This window comes from Dromiciops gliroides, chromosome 1 (genome assembly GCF_019393635.1).
Source record: "Dromiciops gliroides isolate mDroGli1 chromosome 1, mDroGli1.pri, whole genome shotgun sequence".
Taxonomy (NCBI): domain Eukaryota; kingdom Metazoa; phylum Chordata; class Mammalia; order Microbiotheria; family Microbiotheriidae; genus Dromiciops; species Dromiciops gliroides.
The window spans coordinates 271659453-271683008 of NC_057861.1; the positions used below are offsets into that span (position 1 = coordinate 271659453).

General features: G+C 35.3%; 1 protein-coding gene across 4 annotated transcripts in view; it reads right to left on the reverse strand.

Moving 5' to 3' along the window:
* Positions 1-1396: 1396 nt before the first annotated feature.
* The window catches only part of LOC122734358 (aspartyl/asparaginyl beta-hydroxylase-like), a 105639-nt gene continuing 83479 nt past the window's right edge, over positions 1397-23556 (reverse strand). For all 4 annotated transcript variants that reach the window (XM_043975121.1, XM_043975120.1, XM_043975124.1 and 1 more), the window contains 2 exons: positions 9247-9288; positions 1397-5972 (listed from right to left, as the gene is read on the reverse strand). In XM_043975121.1, the coding sequence (XP_043831056.1) occupies positions 5614-5972; positions 9247-9288 (401 nt within the window). In that variant the 3' untranslated portion in view covers positions 1397-5613. The remainder of the gene's footprint in view (positions 5973-9246; positions 9289-23556) is intronic.

Here is a 23556-nt window from a genome sequence, read left to right on the forward strand (position 1 = left end):
AATATGGATTGGAATGGAAAGCAGCCTAATAAGACACTATCTCCATTGCGAAAGCTGACAGACTTTTAAAAACATTACTACAGAGGAAGAAAAGAGTAGGATTTCACTATACATACAGAGCTAACTCCAATAGTTGAAGGATTTGTGATTTTTGCATGTGTATATATATTACCGCTCCTTCTACCTACCCAGCTTAAAAGCTTTCTGTAGGTTAATCAATGCTTTTTGAAAGCTGTGACTAAAAAATGTATCACTCTGTAGTCAGCCTGTTAATAAGCCTCTCTAAATCTTGTTAGGTTGGTCCCCAGACAGCAGATATGGAACATTCACCATGCCTGTAGAGGAAGTCTTTCCAGTCTCTTGGAATTTGTAGTAGAACAGCCTCTAAGAATATAGAGTCATCTCAACAGCACAATGGACCATTGAAGTAGGACTACTGAATAGAGGCTGCCACACTTAAATTCAAACTAAAAACACATTTATATAAGGAACTAAAAGTGAATATGACTTACACTAATATAATTTTCCCCCCAATTTCCCTGTCACTGGACTGGGATATTAATTAAGTGAATGCTGTGGAGAAAGTGAATATTTCATCAAGGTATTAATAAAATTGTTTTAATAATGTCCAGTGAGAATTGTGTACTGATCTGTTATGCAATGGATAGAGCAATGGGCCTGGAGTCAGGTAGACCTGAGTTCAAATCTGGCCTCAGATACTTAGTAGCTATGTGACCCTGGGCAAGTCACTTCACCCAGTTTGCCTCAATTTCCTCATCTATAAAATGAGCTGGTGAAGGAAATGGCAAACTACTCTAGTATCTTTGCCAAGAAAATTCCAAAATGGGGTCACAAAGAGTTGGACATGACTATAACAACTCAACAACAAACAAGATAGCATAGTGAGGTGGATTCAGAATTGTTTGGTAAGATATAATCAGTGTCAATTGGAAAAGGTCTCTATTAAACTACTCTGCGGCTACTTATTACAATCCTTACAAACCAATATCAGTCCCCAGATTATCCCCAGATATCAGTCCCCAAGATTTTCATCTTACCCCAGCACAAATTTAAGGGCTAACAGTGTCAATGGATAAAGGGAAGAAAGGAAAAACAAACATCAACATGTCCTGATTTCATCCTTTTTATTCCCTGACACTCATCTCACACACATATACATGCCCAACCTAATCTTGTTTCTCACTTCAGAGTCCCAGGAGTTAAGGTGCCAAAGTTTCTCACTGAAATACAGAATAAAATTTCTCCAGTATTCTTTATACCTAAATACCAACAACTACCTGGCCTTTGTCTTTATATATATATATATATATATATATATATATATATATATATATACATATATATATATATATATATATATATATACACACACCTTAAATGAGAAGAAAAAAGAGAAAGCATGAGGACCCAAGAGTGGCACCCTTTTAAACTCAATCTGTTTCTTCAATGTTGTAACCACTATGTATTATGGATCTCTGATCTCCAGATAACTACACTTATCATGACAGAAGTGGCCAAGGGTGCTGAAACGTCATGCCTGCAAAGTTCAAGTTCTGATGGATTCTTTCAAGCTACAAAGGGTTCAAGTATGGTCTTGGAGAGACCAAGTTTCTACTGTATGAAGACCTGCTTAGCTAAATGTAAAGGCTCATTGTTGCTACCTTGGCCACAAGGTGATCGATATTTTGCCCAAAGTAACCCATGAAACAGATAAAAATGTTGTTTATATAAACCCTTAGAAAACCCACAAAGGTGATATGTAAATGACTCAAGGTCAGGAGACCCGGAGAAGAAATTGAATGTGTATAAGGTGAATGTGTGAAGTAGAGAAACTCTGGCTCTAAGCATAGAATCAAGTGTACCAATACCTGGACTCCTAAGAAAAAAAACAGGGGATGATGGAAAACTGAATTTGAAATAATCCATCATAGAATAGTATTGTTCCATAAGAAATGATGAGGGAAATGGTTTCAGAAAAACCTGAGAGGACTTAAATGAATTGATGCAAAATGGAATAGAACCAAGTGAACACTGTAAATAGTAATCAGCAACACGGTAACAATGAACACCTATGAAAGACTTAGCTACTATGATCTATACAATGGTCCAAGACAATTCCAAAGGACCCATTAAAAAAAATGCTATCCAACTGCAGAGAACTGATGACTCCAAGAGCATTTTTTTCACTTTCTTTTTCTTGCTTTTTGTTTTTAATATAGTTAATATGGACATATGATTTGCATGACTTCACATTTATAACTTATATCATACTGCTTGCCCACTTAACGGATGGGGGGAAAATAGGAGGGGGTATGAGAATTTGGAAATTCAAAAATGTTTTAAATGAATGTTAAAAATAAATTTTAAAATGTAATTTGGCCCCACCAACAAAAAAAGAGTAATTTGGAAAATAATAAGAGGATACTTCTGTATCCTAAAAGAAAAAAGGAAATAGCCTTCATAGTTTATGCCAGCTCTTGTTGTGCATTATTTTCCACTACCTAGAAGGTGACTGGATAAGGGCAGGAGGAGGGCATAGGAGGAAGAAAGAAATGCCCTGGCATCTTCTAGTAGAACTCTCAATGTGCTTTTCCAGGCATAGTGTTACAAATGGAAATCAGGGGATATTGCAATACGGTTCAGTCACAGTGTGAGTTGAGTAAGTTTCTTTTCTTTTTTCTTTTTTTTTTTTTAAGTGAGGCAATTGGGGTTAAGTGACTTGCCAAGGGTCAAACGGCTAGTAAGTGTTAAGTGTCTGAGGCCGGATTTGAACTCAGGTCCTCCTGACTCCAGGGCTGGTGCTCTATCCACTGCACCACCTAGCTGCCCCTGTAAGTTTCTTTTCTAAGGTTACTAAGCATCCTTTATTAAAAAATCTTATTTTAAAAAGCACATTTCAAGTTTCAAACAAAATTGGAAAAAAAACTGCAAGATTCTACAACTAAAATATAAACTGAGGATTGTCTTTATATTGACATTTCTCTTATGAGAGTTATACTCATTGTTATAACATTGAATGGCTTATATCAAGGACTTTAACTCAGCTTCACTGTTGAGGTTAAGAAAAAGTAGAGATTATTGGGACAAATAAGGAAGAAATAAGGGATGGAGAAAGTGAGCCAGGAATAATTATCAGGTTTAATATAACTTCAGAACTGACTTATTAACCTAGTCACTTAAGAATTTTGAAACTCCACTAATACAAAAATGCAAAATGATGATTATAAAGAAAAACATGAAGCAATCAGACCAGTTTTAAATTAAATTACTTTCAGTTCACTATACCTAATCTTAAAAAGCAGTATTTTAAAGAAATATATTTTAGTCAGAAATATATTCATGAATACAAATAATTTTAAGATGATAGATTTAAAAGTGTACCTCAAGTATAACTTCGGCAAATTGAAACAAATGTTTAACTAACCACGTATGTTAGTAGCAAATGAGTCACAATGTTAAAATAAAATACAGTAGCATAAAATGTGTCACCTCTTTTAATAAAGATCAGATCTGAATTTTACTAAGCCAAATGAATTAAAATATCAAGTCCTATACTTCCTAATCAGTTTCAGAATACATTTGCATTTGTTTTAATATACAGATATCAGTACTCATCAGGTACAGAAGAGAAAAACATTGATTAAATTGAAAATAAAGTCATTAATATGTGGAGTTGATGAATGTCCATCAGTTATAAGCAAAGGTTATCATTTTTAATTCATTTATTTAAAATTTACAGTTTTCTCTATTAGAATGCCTTGTCCAGTAGCTATTATCCATCACCTACATCACACCTAAAATTATTACAATATTATCCTTCAATAAAAACATAAAATTGCCTGACTTCTGATAAAACTAGATTAAAAATTATAATACTGATGGATAAATTACCACTCATAAACCTTTCCTTTTGTATTTCCTTTAATCTATATATTTTGTCAACACAGTAAATGAGTCACCATCTGCTAGAAGAAGATATAAATAAACCCTTTTTAAAATTCCATTACTTTAATCTATAAATTAATTATTAAGCACCCATTTTAGAACTTAGGAATTGAAGGAAGTTACATACTTTTCTAGGTGTATCAGACAGAATTTGCATAAACTGAATTTCTAGATGTTAAATTTTAGCAGTGAAATATACTTGTAAAGCAGACATAAACACACAAATCTAGAAATTACAGTGTGTTTAGAAATTACCACCTAGAGGGCAGCTAGGTGGCACACTGGATAGAGCACCGGCCCTGGAGTCAAGAGGACCTGAGTTCAAATTTGGCCTGAGACACTTAACACTTACTAGCTGTGTGACCCTGGGCAAGTCACTTAACCCCAATTGCCTCACTTAAAAAAAAATACCACCTAACTATGGTGAAAATGCAAAAAAATACAATATAGCAAAAAGAAAAATAAACTCTGGGTAGCAGCACTATATTTTTCCCTGCTAAAACAAAATGAGAAGATTGCCCTTTAAACACAAAGGAACTAGATTTTACAATTTGCCATAATTAGAGACTTGAACCTCTATATACAAAAGAAATCGAAAAAGTGTTTGGAACATATTTTTCTTTAAAAAAATATTTTAAAAGAAGTATTTTCTGCTCATCTGAAGGTTAAAATGAAGTTCTTTTATAATGTTCCATAATTATGTGACACTACAATATATCTCAAAATGACAACATTCTGCACATATATTGAAAAATGATACAGCATTATCGTTTTAAGTTTAAGTAAACAAAACTTTTATAAAAATATTTAGTCTTTAAAAGTGCCCTGTAACTCAACCTGTGTGTCACTTCAGTAATTAAACTCCTTGGGAATTCAACATATCCAATAAGTTTTTATGATGCATCTACAACACACATGAGATGCTGATGATGCAAATTTAAAAAAAAAGAAGAAACACTCACTGCCCTCAAGGAGCTTACAGTCTCCTAGTAGCAAGAAGTTCATGAAAGGCCAAACTTATACATATATTCATTCACATATGTATTACTCTCGCATACCTAAGTACTTACTGTCCGATTCAATTCAATTTAAGCACCTTCTACATGCTAGGCATTGTATATATGAAGATGATAAATGTCTCCCAAAGGAGCTCATAGTTTATTACTGTGATATGACACATACACTGATTAAGTATGCTAGCTATTAAGAATGTAATAGTCATAGACATTCTGTGTACATGATAAAGAAAATTATATTTTATGTTAAAATGTGAATATTAAAGGAAAACAATAAAAATTTCCATTTTGAACATAATCTAAACATGATGTAGCTAAACATACCTTGAAAAAATATTTCAATACACAGAAAGCAAATTAAATTAATGAAATAAGTTATTAAATCAGTCAAGTTTTGAATCTTGAAAATAAATTCCTTAAATTCATTGTGGAATCAGCACTATTAATTTACAAGTAAACATACCTGTGAATACAGAGTTTTTAAGGAGCTATTACAAAAATTAACCATAATCTTGGCTTAACAGGATCAGAAAAATGAGTTTCGGGAAATTGCAAATTTATAATATCATTTAGTAATTTAACAAATAATTAAAGGCACAACATTTAACATTCCACGACAATGGAAGTAGGTTTAATTCTTTTTTTTCCGGTCTTGACCCTCTGCTGAGCTTCCAAGCTTAGAAGGATTTTTATCTACTTTTTTCTCTTCTTTATGTCTGGATGCCATTTTAGTAGAAGCATCCTTTCCAATTACTGATCTTTTCACAATCTCTTTGTCTTTGGTACTTTTTTCTAGTCCTATTTTCTCTTTTTCTCTATCTTTTTTACCTTTGGAAGACTCTTTTTTGTATTTATCTGAATCAGCAGCAAATTTATCCTTCCGGTCATCTTTTTCTTTCTTCCCCTTCTTTTTATCTTCATTCTTACTTTCCTTCTTTGACTCTGGTTTTTCCTTTACTTTCTTAAGCTCTTCTTTAATCACTTCTTTCACTTTTTGGGTTTTTCAATCAAAGGAAAAAAATTTATTGTTATCATTTAATTTGTAGGAACACTTGCCTTTTTTCCCCACATGAAGCTTTCAACACAAAGTTGATGTTAATTGATCATCTAGGCATATGCCCTTCCCTTTTCTCTTTTAAAACCGTTACAATTAGTTGCATACACATTAGATTCTACAAAATAAATGCTTTAAGTTCCTTTAATTGACAAAATATATTCTTGATTTTTCAAGACAAAAATATGATGTGAATGCTTTTAAAAGAATCAGCATGCAAAATTAATAAATTAGTCCATTCATATGCACATTCTTAAGCAAATATTAATGAACACGGAGTTTCACACAGTTCCTGGTAATTTTAGGGTTTTGTTGTTCAGTCATTTCAGTCGTGTCCAATTTTTTTGACCCCATTTGGTGTTTTCTTGGCAAGGATTCTGGAGTGGTTTGCCATTTCCTTCTCCAGCTCATTTTACAAAAGAGGAAACTGAGGCAAACATGGTTAAGTGACTTGTCCGGGGTCACACAGCTAAGTGTCTGAAGTCAGATTTAAACTCAGAAAGATGAGTCTTCCTGATTTCAGGCCTGACACACTATCCACTGTGCCACGCAGCTACCCCAGGAACTGGTATAATTAAAGAAATACTGTCAATAAAATAAAACTTATCTTGTCCTTAAAGTATCTATTTTATTATAAACCAAGGAGTAACTTTTTAACAACTGGTTCCCTTTCAAGATTAATAGATGGACCCAAATCCCAGGTCTGTACTTACCAGATGGGTAAAATTAGGCAAATCATTTGGCCTGTGAGCCTCTATTTCCACAATTATAAAGTGGATATCATTTGCATCATATGCCTCACAAGGTTATTGCAAGAACCAAATGAGATAATGTATGCAAAGAACTTTTATTAGACTTTCTTTGTATCCCCTGTACTTAAAATTGTTTTAATGTTCAATGTTTCCTGAACTAAATTATTTTTATTTCATTGATTCCTTCTTCTAAGGAACTCCAAAGTATTTTCTCATACACTGTAGAATCCCATAAGATAACTCATTACACTAAAGCAGTACATGCATGTCAAGTGTTATAGTCAAATATATAACTTTTTCATAACAATGAAAAGAACTGAAAAATAAAATTGCACATCATAATTTACTTAGCTTTCTCTCAGATAAGTGAACTGAAAAATTAAATGCTGATTTTTTTTGAAAATTTCTTTTAAGTCTATTGTTTGATATAGCAAAGATAATTTTTTTTTTAAATACAAGGTTGTGGCAACAGAGTTCCCTTAAGTATATGTCAAGTCCAACACTTTATTATTCATACTATGAAGAGAAGTTACATACAAAGAAAACAAACAGATAATTTGTTGTGGCTATTGTTTATCTTGCTGAACTTTTAAAGGGTAAGTGAATGAATGGGAAGTTAGCAGTTTCACAAGAGGATGAGGAGGTATGTTTTTAAACAACTTCAAGATTTTATAGTAGGACAGCATTCAGACAACATGCAAAATAACTGTAAGACTCTGCCAACTCTATGAATTGTAAGAGCTACTATTTTGTTCTCAAAATCACAAAAACCAAGCAGCAGAATGTCATTCTTTTAGAATGAAGACTTGTTTTCATGGAACCTAATATGAAAAGCATTCTTTCAATTATTCTTGTAAAATGTATGATTTGCTAGAAGACTTGGAGAGTGGCATGTTCTGATTGACTTAATTCCTCAAAGTTAATAAGAATAATACTTGGTACTGAATATCTTATTCGAATATTAGTTCACTTTTCTGCTTTAATAAATAGAGTGAATATATCTTGATTTTTCTTTGATAATTCTATATCCTACTGTACAATTCAAGGTTATCAAATATCAATGTTGCTAATATAAAAGAAGGCACAAGAAGATTTGAGTGCACTGTGCACCAATGTAAAGATAAGCTCAAGAAGATTCTTTTTAATTAAATCTGAAACTAGTTTTTTTTTAATCATTTACATCTCAATGAAGCAGTATTATAAAGCAAATAGGGTATTGAAGGTAGAATCTGGAAGATTTAGATTCAACTCTTACCATAGACACCTATGTTATGTGATCCTAGACAAGTCAATTAACTTATCTAAGCACTAGCTTCCTTTTCTTTATCTATAAAACAAGAATAATAATAGCAGCTACCAGATAGGTTTGTTGTGAATACCAAATGAGAATGTATTTAAAGGGGTTTGTAAACTTTAAAGTATATGCATGTGTGCATGTACTTGTATGTACATATGTATAAACATATACTCAAACACATGTTTCACATCATTCTAGTTAATAATTCTATTTAACACTATCATTCTATTTAACATTTTCATACACTGCTTTTTTTTTATACTGGGCAGCGAGAAATAAGATATTTTTTCTAATTTTCCATATGAGATAAAGAAGTGAATATATGTGAACACTCCCAAATGCATACACATAACTGATAACTACCCCTTCTCCAAAATCACACAAAGACACTCACACAGTATTTAAAATTTTCAGTCTTTTCAAACTATGTCAAGTATTATACAAGTATTACATTAATACAGGTATTATATTTAAAATATTAAGACAAGATATCATGAGGAAAATAAAACACATGCAAAAGCACAAAAGATTATATAGTTTTAGATGTGTGCAAGAAATTCCATAAGCAAACTATTATTCAATACAGTAAAATCTGCTGCTATAGTCAGGAAACTGGGCTATCTGGGCCACTAATTTCCAAACAATCAATATGTACATTATGTACATGACATTAAATTTTCATAAGTAAAAAGACACTCAAAGTTCATACAATGATACGGATTACAAACATTATATGGGAAATCATACATTTTTTTAAAAAATGTATGATTGGCAAAATGCCAAATAAAACAGTTCTTACGGTGGTAGAAGAAAACAAATTATTTGACTCTTTAGGAAATCAAATCAAATCACTAAGGAATGTGCCTTCTGAAAAAAGTAGATTTAAATTAAAATATTCAGTTATAGATATGTTTTATGGTTAAGTGATCATTATAAAAACTTTGACAAATATGGAATTTAACTTGAAAAAAGACAAATTCACAGGTCTGTGTCACTGATTACCGAAGTCTAACAAAGCTTTTGAAATATTTCCCATGTCCTTTAAACCAATTTTTAAAGTCCTCTAATATTAGTAGCTGCGTTTACAAAATCCAGCTTGCAAAACCCATGCACTTAAAGCATAAAATCCATAATCATACACACAAAGCAAAATCAAAATACCTTTGGCCTTAGCTTTTCTCTTGGCTACCCCACCTGGTTCCTCTGTTGATATTCATAAGATGGAGAAAGATTATGGGAATGAATACATTTTTATGGAAATTAATGAACACCAAAAACTTACACGGTTGCTAAAATTAGTCCTGCAGTTAGTATCTAACATACAATTCACCATTTTGTGTGTCTTACTTCAAAATTTTATGTAAGCACTTACCATCTTTAAAAAATTAATAAATCCTTATTTTACTTTCATTAATAAAAATAACAGAAGGCTCTATCACTTGACTAAGTAAAGACTTGGAAGGAATGTAAGTCTTTGAGTAATCCCAACCTGGGAACCACTAAACAACTTTTTAGGATTAAGCTGTTCTGAGGGTTAGTGTGCATGCCAGGAGAGGGTCTAAACTCCTTTCCAATGGGAAAAAAAGGAAAGGGTAGAGTCACAGCTCCCCACTTTGCCACAATTGATTGATTTCTAGAAAACATTGGGACAGTGCTTTGACTAAATTTGCCAAGGGTTACTGCTTCAATTATGTCACCAAAAATCACTAGACCTGTGATTTCATTAGTGTTGGTAACCTTCAGGTATGGAAACTCCTCCACTGCTGCAACTGGCAACCTGTCTTAGCTTATAGTCAAGAGAGATACCCAGAGAACTGAAGATTAAGTAATTTGCCTGGGGTCACACAGGCAGAATGAGTCAGAGGCAGAGTTTTTTTGTTTGTTTGTTTGTTTTGGTTTGTTTTGGGAGCAAGGCAATCAGGGTTAAGTGACTTGCCATGGGTTACACAGCTAGTAAGTGTCAAGTGTCTGAGGCTGGACTTGAACTTAAGTCCTCCTGATTCTAGGGCCAGTGCTCTATCCATTGTGCCACCTAGCTGCCCCTAAAAGCAGAATCTGAACCCTTGCTCTCAGGTCAGATTACTGTTGTCTATATCATGCTGCCATTCTTCTTTCCCTTTCTTAATAAGACCTATTAATGGTAAATATTATTCTGGCTTTGTTATTCCCTAATAACAAAGTCTACAGATTTTTTCTCCTAATATGTTAATAGACTGCTATAGAGTCAAGGAAAGGGGACAAGGCCTGAACTTCCTCTATCAATGCAGGTCATCACCTTCCTTGCAACTTAAGAACCCAAGAGTTGCTGTAGGCAACTGAGACCTGACTTGCCCAGGAGCTCTCAGCCACTATGTGTCAGAGGTAAAGCCTGTGTGTCCACACCAGTTCTCTATATACCCTGATAATGGCATTAAGATGCCATCCCACTAAATACCTTCTCCTCTTGCTGCACTGATGTACATGCTCCCTTTTCAACAATGAAATGCTGGTTCCATGACATTCCACTCCAACCAGATCCATCCCTCTCACTTGATTTCAATTGTGAAAAAATAATGGGATCTGGCAGATACTCAAAGGCCCACCTGGAGATTAATCTAAACTGATTGAATTAAGTGAAAGTGACTGACTTTGCTGATTAGCCTACTTAAAGTTAATTAGAAGGTAACCACACCTGGCTGGCCCTTGAGAAGGTATTGTTCTTGACTTTGAACTCAAAAGGAGACAACCTTCAAGTCCAGTGAACCAATAGTTTTTGATGACGGTAACCAATCAGCTTGAAGCAATGTGAAAGGACCACTTCTCCTCAGGACCTATAAAAAGCTTCCACACTCAGTTTGCTCAAGCAGTTCCTTGCGGGGGACTTGAGGAAGAACCAAACCAGGCTGGAAATCTAGGCTAGATAGGCCTTTTCTTAACTTTCTGAACTCCACGTGTTCTCTTTTTACTAATACCTGGTATGCTTTAATAAATGCTTAATGCCCAAAGACTAGTGCTAAAGGTTCTAATTTAAGGCGACCACACATTTAGATTTTAAGCATCACACAATAACACAAAAGTTTACAAAGTGATAGTTTTATAGTTTATAAAATGCCTTTACACAATCTCATTTGATCTTCAAGAACCCAATGAGATTCCCAATGGGAATCTGTTCCTTTACAGAAGAAACTGAGGCTCAATAGGAGGCAAGACCAACACTTTGATTCTTTTCTGTTCCACCACATCACTTTCTACTTTCTAATCCTCTACCAGATTAACTGTATCTGCTATACTAGACATTCCACATTACCTATAGTGACTGTACCATGCTGCCAAACACTGTTCTTCAGGAAAGAATTTTGATGACTACAACTCAAGATAGTTAAAGCAGGGCTGAATTGGCAGACTTCTGAAAAAGGGAAAAAAGGTCAAGACTATTGGCTCTAAGAAAGGCGTTTTCTCAGGAATAACCATCCTATATACTATCTGCCATATAGTAATCTGCCAATGACCTTAAATGCATTTCCAGGAAAACCAAACTTCATTATATGGTACATTACAAAATCAGTGATTTGGACCCCCACTAATTAGGAATCTGTGGTAAATTATAAAATGGTGCAATTGGTTTACTTTTGTACTCTGTAATGGAAATGGGGAACAACAAAGAAAATTAACAGTGATAGTAAGTTAACTCCTCCTCTTCAACATATGAAAACAGTACCTATTCTCCCCTTACATCAGTCTTAGATTATTTTAACTCCTTGCTGAAACAAACACCTCTGTCAATAAATTTAACCCAACTCCCTCCTTACAGGAGTCATCTTCTTTCTCTTCTACTTTTTTAATCTCCATTAAACCTCCATTAAATTAATTTCCACTAGATGATTAAATGATTTCCAATCATCAATGGCTCCTTTCCATTTATATACATACTACAGTCTCCTGAACTTTCTAAAAATGCATCCCTTTAAACTCTTCTACTTCATCCAACTACCAATGAATTTAATTTTTCTATGTTTCTTCATAGTCAAACTCCCAGTCAAGTTAGGCTACCTGCTCATCTCTCTTTAAACCTATGCAATCTGATTCCCACATCTAATGTTCTATTGAAACTGCTCTTTGAAAATCATCAAGGGGCAGCTAGGTGGCGCAGTGGATAAAGCACCGGCCCTGGATTTAGGAATTCCTGAGTTCAAATCTGGCCTCAGACACTTGACACTTACTGGCTGTGTGACCCTGGGCAAGTCACTTAACCCTCATTGCCCCGCAAAACAAACAAACAACAAAAAAATTAATCATCAAGGTCACTATAAACTGCCAGGTTTATATGTTTTCTTAGTCTCCTTCATTTTTCAAATACAAAGTTATCAAGTCCTGTCAATTGTATCTCTAAAATTTCCTTCAATATCCATTGCCTGATACTCTAATTCTCACCAATATGAACAATGGCTTATAAACAAAAGCCTTGGGGCAGCTAGGTGGTTTAGTGGATAGAGCACTGACCCTGGAGTCAGGAGGACCCGAGTTCAAATCTGACCTCAGACACTTGACACTTGCTAGCTGTGTGACCCTGGGCAAGTCACTTAACCCCAACTGCCTCAACAAAAAGCAAAAGCCCCTAAATAGACTTTCCCCCTCTCTCCTCCTACCTGCAAACCATGCATCACAAATATTGTACCACCTAATAGACATATTGACAATGAAAGACACTTCTTACTCCTCTCTTCTAAAGACCTTCGTTTGAAATTTTACTATTCCCATTCTTCAAAAAGTTTTTCAAATCCAGGCTCAATATATTTTTGTCACTTGTGTTTATTTGCATTTCTTCCTTCTGCATTACCATAAGCACTTTCTAGGTCTGAGGCAATATCTTTCATTACTCCATAAACCATCCCTGCCTCAACCCTAGTACACTGCATATAAAAAAATCCTCTATAAATTTTACCATGTGACAAAAATTACTCAGAACTGGGAGGGGAAAAAGTCATCTTTTCTCTTAACTCTACTAACAATGCCATAACATTTTATAATATCAACATCTATTATCTTCTCTCTTCTCAAATTATACATATCATTCCAGGATAAAAATAAAGGGTTTTTTTTTTCTCCTTACTGAATCAAATTTAAGACAGTCCTGAGTCTCATTTTTGTACACAAAGGACATTAACGATCATTAAACTGAAACATTCCATTCACTTAGGGTTATAAATGTATTGCTTAGGACCTTTCAACAAAATGCATCTCTGGAAACTACGCTTAAAATAGAAATTATGGGGCAGCTAGATGGCACAATGGATAGAGCACCGGCCCTGGATTCAGGAGTACCTGAGTTCAAATCTGGCCTCAGACACTTAACACTTACTAGCTGTGTGATCCTGGGCAAGTCACTTAACCTCAACTGCCTCACCAAAAAAAAAAAAAAAAATAGAAATTATGAAAAATAGATTGTTTTCCCCTACACTGTTAAGGAACTGGAAAGACCTATAGAAGTTAGAACGCATGCCTTTCTACTTTATGCCAAGAGAGGGAAACCTTGAGTCACATTTCTTATAGGATACTATATATACTTATGAGAAAAATGAGGCCAAGATTAACTCTTTTCAGAAATAGATAAAGGAAGGGGGTACCTCACTGAAAAGTACAAATGAAGCACATGAACAGAGGAGCAAAATTAAGTGGCAAAAAAGAGAGGAGAGAGAAATCCCATGTTTGAAATTGTTGCTTCAATTTCAAGATGAGTTCTTAAAGGGATATTACTTTCCAAGGAGCTTAAAAACAAACAAAAAATTGAACTTAATCCACTAACAACCTAATAGCAATTAAAGCAAAGATTAGGATCTAAAACTCATTCAGTAAATAAATGCAAAGTGCACTACAATATTATTTCATTTTATTTTCACAACAACCCTGGAAGGTAGATGCTATCAGTATCCCCATTTTACAAATGAGGAAGCTGAGACAGAGGTTAAATGATTTGCTCAAAGTGACACAATAAGAACCTGAGACTGGATTCTAACTCATCTTCCCCTGGATCGGCACTCTACCCAGTATGAGAGACCCTGACAAGTCACAAAATCTAGATAAATCATACCTATAGGACTCTCTTTAACTATCAGCCTTATAATCCTGTAAAGACAGGAAATCATCTGCTCTTTGAAACCATACTACAGTAGCTCCTTATAATTCCTAGATATTCACTAACCATACCCTTAATAATAAATTAGAAAATCCTTACCAGGAATCAAACTCAAGATCACTGACTTATGCTTTCCAAACTCCATTCTCCTCCTTTTTGGGGCTGCAGGTGGGGGTGGGGAGAAGGGACAGGGAGTGGGGTTGGAATAAAAATATATACCCCTCTGTTTTACTATACTCACCTATTCTCTATTATCTTTCAAAGGTCACTGAGAAGTTGGCTAAGCAATCATATCTACCAGGTTTTTTATTTTACTCAATTTGAAGCAGTAATTCATCAGTCTCATATCTGGAATTTGAGGATGGCTAGAAGAACTTTCATTACCTCCCTTGTTGTTTGGGGTATCAACATCCTATCTGCCATTTTTGGCAGTCTTCTGTGGTGCATGTCTTTTCTTTTTAAAAATCTGGGTGCTAAGTTCCACATGCTGTCACATCAAATTCTTTAGATGAGTTCTCCTTTTCCTCTTATGAATTGTTTCTATCTTCAAAATTTCATTCTTGAGACTACCCCATCTTTCTTTGGAACATTCACCACTGAAGAATCTTTAAGTCCACAGGACTGTACCTATCTCCATATGCTACCCTCCAGAATGCCCTGAATTCTGCTCTTTTAAAATCTAAAATGTATGTGACATTATATGTGGCTTTCCTCTTCTCTATCACAAAATATAAGATGGAATGACACTTCCCCCAAGATTTAGCATAGAAGTTTCCCTTGTTGGTTCTTCCACCTGTCAACTCAAAGTAATTTTTAGCTGTTATGCTTTTGGCACAGTGAAGTACAAGAAATGTCTGGATAAAAGTCTATCACCATTATTATATGATGCCTCAGTGCTAGGATTATTCCTTTCCAAAATGCTTTACTGATTCTCCTCTGTCAGAGAAGTCAACAATGCATTCCCATTAACAATATCTCTTCTATTTCAACCTTGATCTTCATCCAGATTACTTCCACTAAGTTTATTATCTCTGGTCCTTAGATTTCCTCATGAGTCTTTCTTAAAAGACAGTGCAATTTGGGGCAGCTAGATGGCGCAGTGGATAGAGCACTGGCCCTGGAGTCAGGCGAATCTGAGTTCAAACCCGACCTCAGACACTTAACACTTACTAGCTGTGTGATCCTGGGCAAGTCACTTGACCTCAACTGCCTCACTAAAACAACAACAACAACAACAACAACAAAAGACAATGCAAATCCACCATTATCTATATTCCCACATATATCTTTCCAGAGTCATATTTCAGTCCTGAGTCTCACCCTACAAAATTTCAATGATACTCTATGGAGTGAAATTTTTCTACTTGAATTAGGACCTGTAATTCACCTTTTTTGTTACATAACCTTTGTCTATATAGTTAATATACATCTGAAGCAATGAGTTTTATTATTAGATACTGTCTTGGACTTTGTCTACCAAATTTCTGGCCATCTCAACTGTCATGTATCTTCCTATCAAATCAGTCAACAAGATTTATTAAAAACCAACTATGTGTCCTAAGGAACTATGCTATACTATACCTATATTGTAGCAAGCTATTCTCTATTCTGCATGGTCAAATATGACCCTCAACAGCTAAGAACAGTTTTTACATTTTTCAATAAAGTTCTATTGCATTATAAAATTGTAAAAACCATTCTAAGCTCATAGGCCTTACAAAAACAAGTGCAGGCCAAATTTGGTCCTTAGCTATAGTCTGAGAGCCAATGTTTGACAATTATCTAGCTTAGAGGATATACACTGGCAGTTTTCTCTCTCCCCCCTTCCTCTTCTGTTTAGGGCTCTTTTCTAGAGTTGTTAGATTATATACAAATACCTTACTAATTCATCCCTTAGTTAACAATTTAACATTTCTATATTTTAAGCTACAGCCCAGAAATCTGAATCCTGTTTTCAGATAACCTCTTCTTAACTGGCTTCTCTATTCCCAAACCTTCCACTCTGCCAAAACTGCTACGCATTGACCACAGAAATGAAAACTCGATGTCCCTAAGGTCACCAGTTTCTCCCCCAAAACTTTATAATTTTTAGAAATGCTTTCTAGGCACTTTCTGACAGTATCATTTGCGTTAAAAAGAATTACTGGAAATAGTAGTCATTCATTTCTACAACTCTTCCAAGTTCATCAACATCTTAGAACACATTCCAGAAAGGCTCTCCAAATCCAGAAAAAAAAACCAAAAAACTGTTAAATATAGATGCAGATTGAACCATACTATTTCTTTTGGTTTTGGTGCTGTTGTTTTTCTTTTTTGAGGTTTTTCCTTTTTGCTCTGATTCTTCTAACATGACTAATGCAGAAATATGTGTAATGTTATTGTACATATATAACTTATATCAGATTACATGCTGTCTTGGGGAAAGGGGGGAGGGAGGGGAGGGAGTGAGAAAAATTTGAAACCAGAAATCTTATAAAAACAAATGTTGAAAACTATCTCTACATGTAACTAGAAAATAACAAAATACTTTTATAATTTAAAAAAAAAAGAAAAGAAACACATTCCAGGAACACAGCCGACCTACTGTTATCAAATCAACAAACAATGTTGCAGTACCACTTGAAATGAGGAACTACCAACCACCACCACTATGCCACTTCCTGGATGATCTCTCATCTGATGATCCTCTTCAAACACTGACTTCCTCTACTCTGGGAAAAGCATTAAATTGAGAAGACTGAAGTGATCCTATATCATTTTCTTTGCTCCTAGTTATAATTAATTGCTTTTGTTCTGTAATTGCTTAAATCATAGTTCTATCTCTGAACTTAGTTCAGAACTCAGCTGGCCTATAATGGGTTAAGTTTAAAAATCCAGCTCTCTGATTTGGAACTATGCCCAAAGGGCTATAAAACCATGCATACTCTTTGACCTAGCAATACCATTACTAGATCTGTGTACAAATAGCAAAAAAAAAAAAAATAAAAAGGAAAAGAACTTATAGGTACAAAAATATTTGTGGCAGTTCTTTTCTAGTGGCAAAGAATTAGAAATTGATGGGATTCCCATAAAATGAGAAATGGCTAAACAAATTGTGGTATATGATTATGATGGAATTACTACTGTGCTATAAGAAATGATGAGCAGGATGCTCTCAGAAAAACCCAGAAAGACTTAAATGAACTGATACAAAGTGGAATGTACTGTGTACAAAGTAACAGCAATATTGTAAGATGAACAGCTGTGAGTGACTTTGCTATTCTCAGCAATAAATACAATGATCCAAGATAACTCTGAAGGACCTAGGATGAAAAATGCTATCTATCTTCAGAGAAAGAACTGATGGTGTCTGAATACAGATTGAAGCACAATTTTTTTTTACTTTATTTTTCTTGAGGTATTTTTTTGGCTGTTTTCTTTCACAACCTCACTAACATGAAAATACTTTGCATGACTATATATCTATAACCTTAAAAAAAAAAAGGAAAAAGGAAAAAAAATCCAGCTCTCTTGCTAATCACTCATCTATTCTTGCCTCAAGGAATTTAGCCAACCTTGGGGGCTGCATGTGAACACAAGGGAATCAGGCCTACTATCCTTACACCACCAAGGATGTCTGGTTTGCTGTCCGAAAGGTCTGGTCCATTATCTCTAAACCTTATAGCTGCACTCAAACAATGAGCACTTCTTAATCTCAAGAGACAAGAAGGAGGGAGGGTTGTTGCTAGCCCCCATCACCAAACTTCCAACCAATCATGTTGTTACCTGCACTTCAGCTCTCTAACCAATCATGCTGTCTTCAATCCCATGATGTAATCTACCCTGTCCTATTCTTTGTTCTTTACTTCCCAAAACCTAAAAAAGGTGACCTGTTCATCTGCCTGGACTCTCTGACATAAATGGAGGCAAGCACCAACCCATTTATCGACAAGCAGCATGCCCTTGTTAATAAATTTTATCTTGCTGGGAGAAACGTGCCTCAGTTTTTCTTTTTGAACATTTCACCCACAACAATATCTAAAATGTAGGGCCAAGTGTATGCTGGTCGTTCTTTACTTTCTCATATGTAACATTCTTTTCCTCAAGAAATTCCTGATACTGGTCAGGATTCCTCTCTCCCTTCTTTTTTCTTTTTAAACGTTATACAGATTTTTAAAAACATACAGATTTTTTAAAACATCAGTATCTTCCCTAATACATCCCAACAATGAAACTCTTTGTTACAAAAAAAGCATAGTTAAACAAAACACACTAATAATGTCTGATACTATATAACTCTTTCTACATTTGTAGTCTACTATCTCTCTACCAAAAGGATGCAGGTAGGTTTCATCATTTTACCCCTCAAGTCAAAATTGGTCACAGCATGAATCCAAATTCTAATCTCTTAGGGTCCTTTTCCTTTAAATTATTGTGGTCACTGTGTATGCTATTCTCTGTTTCTGTCTACTTTCTATGTATCAGTTCACACAAGGTTTCCCAAGTTTCTTTGAATTCATAGTCATTGTTTCTTACAGAACAAAAACATCCCATTATATTTAAATATCACAGTTTGTTCTGTCAAGCCCTAATTGACTGGCACCCACAGTTTCCTGCTTTTTTGTTTTGGGTTAGTTTGGTTTTGCTACCAGAAAAACTTCTGCTATAAAATAACTGATATATTTGGACTCTTTCTTCTGTCATATACCTTCCCTGAAGTATTTGTTCAGTAGTACCGTATTTTTCAAAATAGTTGGACTATTTTACTGCTCTAACAATACATCCTATATATATAGATATAGATTCTATGTATCTATGTATCTATGTATCTATGTATCTATCTATCTATCTATCTATCTATCTATCTATCTATCTACACACACACACACACACACATGCCTATCTTCCCACAAGTTGACTAACATTAACAATTTGCATTTTTTTTGTTCCTTGAAAATTGATTAGGTCAAAAAATATTTACATGTCTACTATGTGAAACACTGAGCTAATTATGAAGAGAAACCTCAGTTATTTTGATTTGCATTTGATTCCATTTACCTTATTTTTGGTTATTTGGGGATTTTTTTTTCTTCATATGGTTACTGATCATTTGCATATATTCTTCTGAAAACTGTTAGTTTCTATCTCCTGATCATGCATTTACTAGGGCTCTTTGTCCTTACTGAACTCTTTCCTTCTCTGATTTCACACTGAAGCCCTTTTTCAATTTTTTAATGAGAATTTCATTGAACCTGATAACCTAGAATGGGAAGAGGTATATCTCCATCTCTTTTATTATTCTATCCCAGGAGGGAAACCAGTCTCCAGTTTAAGCATAGATATTGGTACTTGGCGCTAGTAAAAAGACAAGCACTGCACATTCTATGTATATCACTACAAAATTCTTTCCTGGTTTCCATACTTGCTAAAAGTGAGAACTTCAGTCTTTATACATCTTACTAGTAACTCCCTTGTACAACTATTGTGGCAAACTGTTTTTAGAATATCTACAACTCTAAAATTACTGCTCTTTCTAATCCCTCAAAATATTAACTTAGAAAATTAAAATCACTCTTTAGATAATCAAGAGAGGCAGCTTCACATGACAGTGTGCAGGACCCAGACTTGGAAGTCAGACATAGCTTCATCTTCAGCATCTGGTACTGCCTCTTTAGCTACGAGAAAGTCACTTAATCTCTGTGCATCTGAGGTGATTCTCTAAGATTGATTTAGAGCTGGCTTGCAAACTAAATAGGTAGAAGTAGTTCCTATACTTTCAAAAATCACAAGTTCTTGACTGTATAGAAAATCATCCTTTCAGAACATAGTTTAAAGCTGTATTGATTTTCATGTTACCCATACAATTTGTCCTCCTTATCAACACTTCTAAACAGTCAGTGACCCAAAAAACTCTAGGACATACATTAAAAATATCTGATAGAATTTTTTTGTTTGTTTTATAGGCAAGCAGAACAGATTTCCTTAAGTATACAAAGCATAAACCCTCTTCTAAAACCTTACTCCATTGTCAGAAAAGCACAGCTTTCATTAGTATCAATCTAGCTTAGAAAAGCTTTTGGTCCAAGGACCAAAATGCACAAAATACCTGGTTACCCTTTTCCAGTACTGACTGTGCCATCTCTCATACTCTTTCAACATTGAATCCGAGAGGTTCATTGACAGGGCTTCAGAATACCACTCACTTCTCACTGCCAGTTCCAGATTCAGCCTCTGCTATCATTATTTAGCAACCCCTCCCTTTGAGACTTGCCCTACCTAAATATATCAACCAATCCTAGCTGCAGCCCCTGCATTATCCTCTCTCCTTTCTCAAGGAATTCAATTACTTCTCTCAGTCTTCCCCTTAAATCAAACTCCTAACCTCATACTAGAGGAATTCAACATATATGCTAATCTTCCCTCTAACAGTTACCCCCTCCTCTCCTCAACTCCTATACTTCATGATAGCCACACCTTTGCTGTCATTATCACCCACAATTAGTTCATAATTCTTGGTCAGGCATATGTAATACCATTATCCACTCATAACCTTCTGCCACTCCATGTTTTCCTTTGTCTCACTCCTTCCTAAACTTATTATTTATCCTTATCCTCTCACCATGCCAAACCCCAAGCCTGAACAATTCTCCTCTTAAACCCAAGTGTCTAGAAATAAGCACAGTATTGCAGATGATGTCTGGCAAGAATATAGTATATGGCACTTCTTAATGCAGTCCAAGATTACAATACCTTTTTTGGCTTGGCCATTACAGTGCTGAATTATATGGAGCCTATAGTTCCTAAAACCCTTAGATCTTTATCACAACTGTTATCTAATCACATCTCATCAACCTTCTGCCTGTGAAGTTTATTTTCTATACCAAGTACAATTCCATTTATTCTTATTTAACGTAATCTTCTTATTCAGTCCACTGTTCCAGTTGGTCAACACCCTCTAGATTCTGACTTTCTCATGCAGTATGTCAGCTAATCCTCCCTACTTTGTGCCATCCATCTGCTATCTGATGAGCATATTATCCATGCTCCATCTCATCCAAATCAATGATAAAAATGTTAATCAACACAGGGCTAAGGATGGATCTCTGGGATACTCTAATGGAGAGATCTCCTGTTATGCTGCATGAACAGCTTACTCAAAAATTTTCAGTCTACCCATTTAACCAGTTTTGAATTCACATGATTTCATTATCATCTAATCCCAACCTTTCCTTTTTCTCCACAAGAAAAGTATTAGATATTTTATTCAGAACTTAGCTAAAATCTGGTTAAACTATGTATAGCATCCCCTTTTAACTACTAATTTGGAAATCTTGTCCAAAAAAGCAGTAAGGCTGGCTTGACATGATTTGCTTTTTTTTTTTTTGGGGGGGGGGGGCCTGCAGGGCAGGTGGGGCAATGAGAGTTAAGTAACTTGCCCAGGGTCACACAGCTAGTAAGTGTCAAGTGTCTGAGGCAAGATTTGAACTCAGGTCCTCCTGAATCCAGGGCTGGTGATTTATCTACCTAGGGGCTCCTGACTTACTCTTTTTTTTTTTTTTTAAGTGAGGCAATTGGAGTTAAGTGACTTGCCCAGGGTCACACAGCTAGCAAGTGTTAAGTGTCTGAAGCCGGATTTGAACTCAGGTACTCCTGACTCCAGGGCCGGTGCTCTATCCACTGTGCCACCTAGCTGCCCCCTGACTTACTCTTTTTTTTTCTGACTTACTCTTAATAAAGCCATCCTAGCTATTTGTAAACATCATAGATGCTGACCAACCATCTTCTCCTACCCTCCCTCTCTCCTCCCTTTCACCTCCCCTTTCGTTCTCTCTCACAAAGGATGCATTCTAAAATTGTTTTAGGAATCAAAATGAAGCTCCCAAGCCAACAATAAGCAAGCTGTTCTCTTCTCCCTTTGAAAATCAAGTCTGCTGTTTTTCATAATCTTTCAAATATCTTTCACTGACAGTTCAGCCATTACATCTGCTAGCTCTTTCAGAACCTAGGATGTAGGCCAGGTACCTGGAATTAACAGCAGCTACGTGCCCTCTTAGAATCTCCTTAGTGATCTTGGATATCAATTTCCTCTTGGTCATTTTTTGTTCTGGTATTTCCAACATGAAGCTCATTATCTTTTTTTTTTTTGGTTTGTTTGGTTTTTTTTGTTTTTGTTTTTTGAAGGGCAATGGGGGTTAAGTGACTTGCCCAGGGTCACACAGCTAGTAAGTGTTAAGTGTTTGAGGCCGGATTTGAACTCAGGTACTCCTGAATCCAGGGCTGGTGCTTTATCCACTGAGCCATCTAGCTGCCCCCGAAGCTCATTATCTTTTTAAGAGAAAACAGAAACAAAATAAGAACTGGACAGCTTTGCCTTTACTCAGTGGTCAAGCATCACTGTCACCACCCTCCCAAGAGAAGGTTTTATGCTTTGGTTGATCCACTTTTTTTCTCCCAAAATAACTAAAAAAAAGTTGCATTGGCGTGACCTCAGATGGAATACACCCTATCCAATTCTCCTGCCCCTCATCCCAACAGCATTTTACTACACAGAATTCTTTGCTATACAGGTCAGATGCACTACTTGTCCACATACATTTCTAATTTTAAAACGACATCATAATCATCATCATGATAATAATAACAATGATAATGATGATAGCTAATTTCACTGTACAAAGCACTTTACAATGATTTTGACATTTGATCTTCACAAAAACCCTGCAAGATAGGTGCTATTATCCCCATTATACTCATGAGGAAACTGGAGCAAAGAGAGGTTAAATTACTTGCCCAGGGTCATACAGCTAAGTACTGGACACTGGATTTGAACTCAGGTTTCCCTAACTCCAGGCCTGGCCCCTCTATACACTGTGCCTTCTATACACTAATGCCAATGGCATCAATGACAGAAAAACAGGATTCCCCTAAAACACAACTACATTTGATGCTCCTATTAATGCACATGAAGCTCAAACAAAAAAGAAAGAGTCCAAAAGAAACTTCATCCAGGACTGAGAATACTCTGCTCCCCTAGAACACCTCTTCCCAAAACCCATGAACATCCAGGACCAGTACGTACCAGCGCTGACCGGCCTAGAGGCTGAAAGCCCAGATAAAGAGATCCTGGCCTCAGAGAGTAGAAACATTTTACTCACTGTACCAACTTTACCCAGTATTGCTCAATCACCATGGACAGCAGGCAATCAGCATCAAGGATATAAAGAGGAAGAAAATCTGGGAATCATATCATATGTCGTACAGACAGAAAATTATATACAAAGCATTTTAATCTAATAAAATAAAGCAGAGAATTAATTTAGCAAAACTCAAAATTCTAAATGCTCTCCTTTCTTATATAAAGTATGGAGCCTTTGTTTATT